The sequence below is a fragment of the Amblyomma maculatum genome, chromosome 2 (genome assembly GCF_055883805.1).
Source record: "Amblyomma maculatum isolate TAMU_Amacu chromosome 2, ASM5588380v1, whole genome shotgun sequence".
In the NCBI taxonomy this organism is placed as follows: Eukaryota; Metazoa; Arthropoda; class Arachnida; order Ixodida; family Ixodidae; genus Amblyomma; species Amblyomma maculatum.
The window spans coordinates 85,699,466-85,704,491 of NC_139345.1; the positions used below are offsets into that span (position 1 = coordinate 85,699,466).

A 5,026-nucleotide genomic window follows, 5' to 3' on the forward strand; every position below is an offset into this window, starting at 1 on the left:
TCGCTGACGGACATGTGTAGGCACATATTTGCTGGATAGCAGTTGTGGATGGGCCGCTTTCTGCGTGAACTTCCTGTGTCCTGTGTCTTCCTTTCTAGCTGTTTTTTTCCGGCCGGGACACCACCTGTGTTCACCCGATACAAAGGAACTAGCCAACACTATCATCACAATGGAAAGTGTGTGGCACTTCTTATAACAGGCTAGTACTACTGGGGCGTGTCGTCTTTCAGGAATCGGCCATTGCGCTGGTCTTGTGTCAGCAATTGTAGATTACTGACATATAGAGCGTGGTTTGCAGATCAATGCTTTTGTTTGAGTTGGCGGGTTTAATATATATGTTATGACTAACGCCTTCTTTTTTTCTCTGTATATCTTTCAAACGGTCTGATCCAGTACGCTGTGATCCCCCGGTACAAAGGGGAAGAGCCACATCAGCATCATCCTCAACACACTGGGAACTGGAGAAGAATATCAAAGTGGTGCTAATGGCATTGATACCACTGCAGCACAGACTTCGTCATAGTCAATACTTGGCTAGAACTTATTATTATCCACATGTTAGGGAAATCCTCACAACCAGTCCAATCCAAAAAATACCCACAATAGGGCAGATATCTCTTCCACCATCAACACCATCATCATCATCAGCCGGACTATAACCACTGCAGGATAAAGGCCTCTCATATTCCTGCAATTAGCCTGGCCCTGTGCTAGCTGAATATATACTTGAACCCTGCGAACGTCTTAACCTCATCCGCCCACCTGGTTTTCTAACACTTGCTGCAACGCTTTCCTTCCCTTGGGACGCTTTTCGACCACAGGTTATCCTCTCTCCCCACTACATGCTCTGCCCGTGCCAATTTTTTCTTCTTGGTTTCCACGATAATATCATTAACTCGGGTTATTTCTCTGACCCACTCTGCAAGCTTCCTGTATATTAACGTTATGCCTACCATTTTCCAATCCATAGCTCTCTGCTCTCTCATATCTCACCAATTATTCCCGTCTTGGCGGCTGCAGCCACTTAATCTCTGCAAACTTCCTTCCATCATCTCGTCAGTTGCCTTGAAAAACAATCTGCTATCCGGAATTTGTGTTGCGTGCTCTGCCCAGACCCATTTTTTCTTCATGATTTCGACAAGAATGTCTCCAATATGACCCGTATTTATTCCTTGATCCACTGTGCTCACTTCCTTTCTCTTAACGTTACACCTATAAATACACTGGATATCGTGTTGAAGACTATATCATTCAAGATTGAGCTTGTGAAACCTACCGCCTTTGAAACGAAATCAGTATACAGACTGCCCCAAACTAAGCACCAGCCGCGGTGTCTCAGTAGTTATGGTGGTCGACTGTTGTGCCCAAGGACGCGGGATCAAAACCCGTAACGGCGGTCGCTTCTCGATGGAGGCGAAAAGCAAGGCGCCCGTGTACTATGCGATATCAGGGCATGTTAAAATACCTCAGGCAGTCGAAAGTTCCGGAGCCCTCCTCTACGGTGTACTTTCTAACTTGAGTTGGTTGCTCTGTGATATCAAACCGCATAAACTAATTATAATCTAAAAAACGCCTAAGCGCGCTTCCGACTGAAATCAAGAATTCTTTCCTGCCAACTTGAGCACTAGCCGATGATAATTAATTGCCCTTTTAATTACTGCTCTAAAAGCTTTGGTGTGAACCGGAAAGTTGTTGGATGTTGCAAAATGGTGCGACACAGGTGCTTCAGACGATTTAGCAAAGTCTGAAGCTGTGCAACCAACAATGAGCGTCTAAGGGAACTTTATGTATACTGTAATAATAAAACCAACCAGGCTTTTTCCCGCCTTGTCAACCAGAGTGCGATGTTGGCATTCGTATACTGCCGGCACAATACAGAAGAGGTAGCTTTATCCCAGCCCTTTCTGTTCGGTAGCAATGCAAGCCCACGAAGTTTTAAAGAAAATACCACGTGGCCAGACGCTCCGTGTGACCGACAGCGCCACGACCGTCTTCTCGACCATGAGTGGGTAAAGCGCTGCCAGATCCGAGTTTTCTCCGCTTCGATGCCCACAACAGAGTTTTGCTTTATCGCTGGCTTTGAGAAAAGCGCCAGAGGTTGGAAATGCGTTCTTATAGCAGCAGTAGACGCTCTCTCAACAAAGGTTGTTACCACAGGATAAGTAGAACAAAATACGGAAGATTCCTTTAGTTTAGAGTCTTATCACAGCGTCAGAAATTCGAAATGACAACTTGATATGTGACAAGTGCAATGCTGATTTTATTTCAACTTTTGCGAAGCTTCTGCAATATACCGCCTGCAAATTTTCTCTTTGAATATATAGCACCTGATACAGATACACGAAAGGAGATAGGGCTAGCCTCCGAAACACCAATCATTCGTAAAGGCTGATTGTTCTCTTCTTCCTAGAGGGACAGCCTGGACCAATGTTCTCCGCTAGGGGAAATCTGTAGTGGCCTTAGCGAACAAAAACTCGTTTCTTTTTGTGTATACGTTCTCCTCTCTGGCAGACTTAAAACTCTAAAAATCCAACAAGAGATTAAGAAATACCGCTGCGAAATGACGTGTATACGCGCGAATAGCAGAAAATAATCGTGATACGTAATAGTAGCACTGAGCATTGCGCTGGCGGCTCGCGAACTTCTTTTACGTCACGGTAAGCTCGTGCCGGACGCATAGCTCGCTCCGTTGCTACCAGTTCAGGCTTCTCCATGAAGCTTCGCTGTGACTAGTAAGTATAGCACTTATGTGCCTACGTTTCTTTCATCCGATTCGCGTCAGTCATTGAAGCTATTCATGTCCTCAGTTAGGGTACGAGCAGATACTTGCAGGCGATGCGCCGATTTTCTCTATAGCTTTAAAGGCGCTGTTGCGGATGATATTACCTGGCATTGGAGGCGATTGTCTTCGGGACACTACTAGTGACTAGCGCGCTTTTGTTTTCATGTCATATTCAGATTTCATGTCCAGAGAAATCCACATTCGTCAGAAATCATGCCGTTACTGAGCCATTACAGTAGCTTAAACAGATGTAGCTGTTCATCCCATGGGTTTTCGTAGTAAGTTGCGGTCAGTGTCTTACTTCTTATTATCGTAAACCATTATTACGCTTGAGATTAGCCAGCCCAACACAAAGATAAATTTCACATAACAGGTGGACAATACAAGTTCTAGCCAAATTAAGAGCTGACTGTGGCGGAGTCTATCCCTCCGTAGAATCAATGCCACCAACGCCATCTATCTCGATAGTTTTTTTTTCTTTCTAGTTATTGAGGCAACGTTATGTTGTCTCTATCGTTCAGTGCAATCTGTTCTTGCTGCAGGCGACGGAGACGTGGGGTGACCGCACAGTAATGGGCACCCGCCAGCGTCACCCTGCCACTGCCAGCCACAGAGGACACCGTAATTACCAGCAACACGTGACGCACCAGCGCCTCGCGGAACAGTGGGCACTACACGAACACGACCACGGGGACGGGGCACTAGACGACCGTGCGTCGGACGGAACGGACGACACTTTCGACGTAGAGTTCGCGCCATGGCTGCCTTTGGGGCAGCCCTCGTCTCATATCCCGCTTCCCCCAATTGAATTATCGGATGAAGCGTTTCCTTTTGGTACATACGCTTCTCTCGAAGACGAAGAGTATGCGATTCGAGATTATGGAAGAGTGGGCGATGATTATGCGTCCTCTTCCACTGAGTACTCCGAGAGCAATCATTTCGAGCGGCAAGATGAGTTTGTCCTGTACGAGCATGAGTTGAACCTGGTCCGACAGCTCGACTACGTCCATCTCCTGCAGGCTTCGGCGCTTCAGAGTACAGATGGCCCAGAGGAAGGGGATAGGGGAACGGGAGAGCCTCGCGGCAGCCTTGCCAACAGCGAGTCCTCGCCGCACGCAGTGAGCACTGAGGGCTGCGGCGACGCCGAGGAAGCGCCTGCAAGATTGGAGAACCCATGGCGGGCACTGCTGGATTGCTACTACGGACCGCTCGTTACAGATTACGCAACTGTGTCCGTCATCATGAAGCACCACGTTCGCGTCGACTTCTCCCTGGACCACTCCGTTCGCGTGGTAAACTTCGCCACCCACTGCATGACGGCGATGAGCAGCTCGGGAGATCGAACTTGTGTGTGCCACCCTGGTGGTCGCGTGCTCCAGGAGGGTGACCACGTCGCCATGGCCACGGGAGCACGGATGGCCAAGATCTCTGGCCGCGGCATCACCTTCACGGCCGTCAACCACAGTTTAGTATACCTAGTGGATGCCTCCGGAACCAAGTCAACGACGGAGAGGTTTCCGAATCTCTGCTATGACCTTGCTTCTAGCGTGTACCACTTTGATCTGAATCCGAGCTTCGAGCTGTACGACGAGTGCTTAAAGGTAATCAATCAGGCTAGGCTGAGAACTACGCAAAATGGGGACGAAATTTGGGTACTGGGCGGTGTCCGAATTAAGCAAACCCCCTGGGGTGACGTCCAGGTGTCTTGTGATTCGGGAAGGAGGATAATGTGGACGTCGCCCACTGCAGGAAGCGTGTCGGTGACCACTCCGCACGTGAAAATTGCCCTGACTTGCGATCCTGCCAAGTTCTTCTTCGTCAGGATGGGTCAGAGAAGGCTTTGTGCGAACGAGGATGGTTTCATTGTCCGGAACGGCAGCCAGAGAGCGGGCTTTGACAGTCAAGGCCGACTAACTCTTCCTTGAAACTTTCAGCACATCATTTGCACGCTGAAGAGCGCGTGACTCTTGGCATATTCATGCTTGCGACAACATGGCGCTTAAATATTGCAAGTTGCGGAAAAAGACCCTACCATCTTTCTTGAAATCAGATCAAAAATACGATGCTGGGCAACAGCAGGATGTGTCAAATATTTTTTTCTGGCAATATATGCTTGATTGGAATCATGATCAGTGACGAGAAGTCTCCACCCAATGCCACCTTGGGAAGTGCTGAATGACATTTCTGTCATCGTTTTCTGGCAAGCAGACAAATCTTGGGACTGAATGCTTGGACACCATATTA

General features: G+C 48.2%; 1 protein-coding gene across 1 annotated transcript; it reads left to right on the plus strand.

Annotated features, from left to right (window-relative positions):
- The first annotated feature begins 3,354 nt into the window (after positions 1–3,354).
- LOC146199197 (uncharacterized) lies at positions 3,355–4,707 on the plus strand. The gene has a single exon (XM_084592070.1). The coding sequence runs from the start codon at positions 3,355–3,357 to the stop codon at positions 4,705–4,707; it is 1,353 nt and encodes a 450-aa protein (XP_084448196.1).
- The last annotated feature ends 319 nt before the right edge of the window (positions 4,708–5,026 follow it).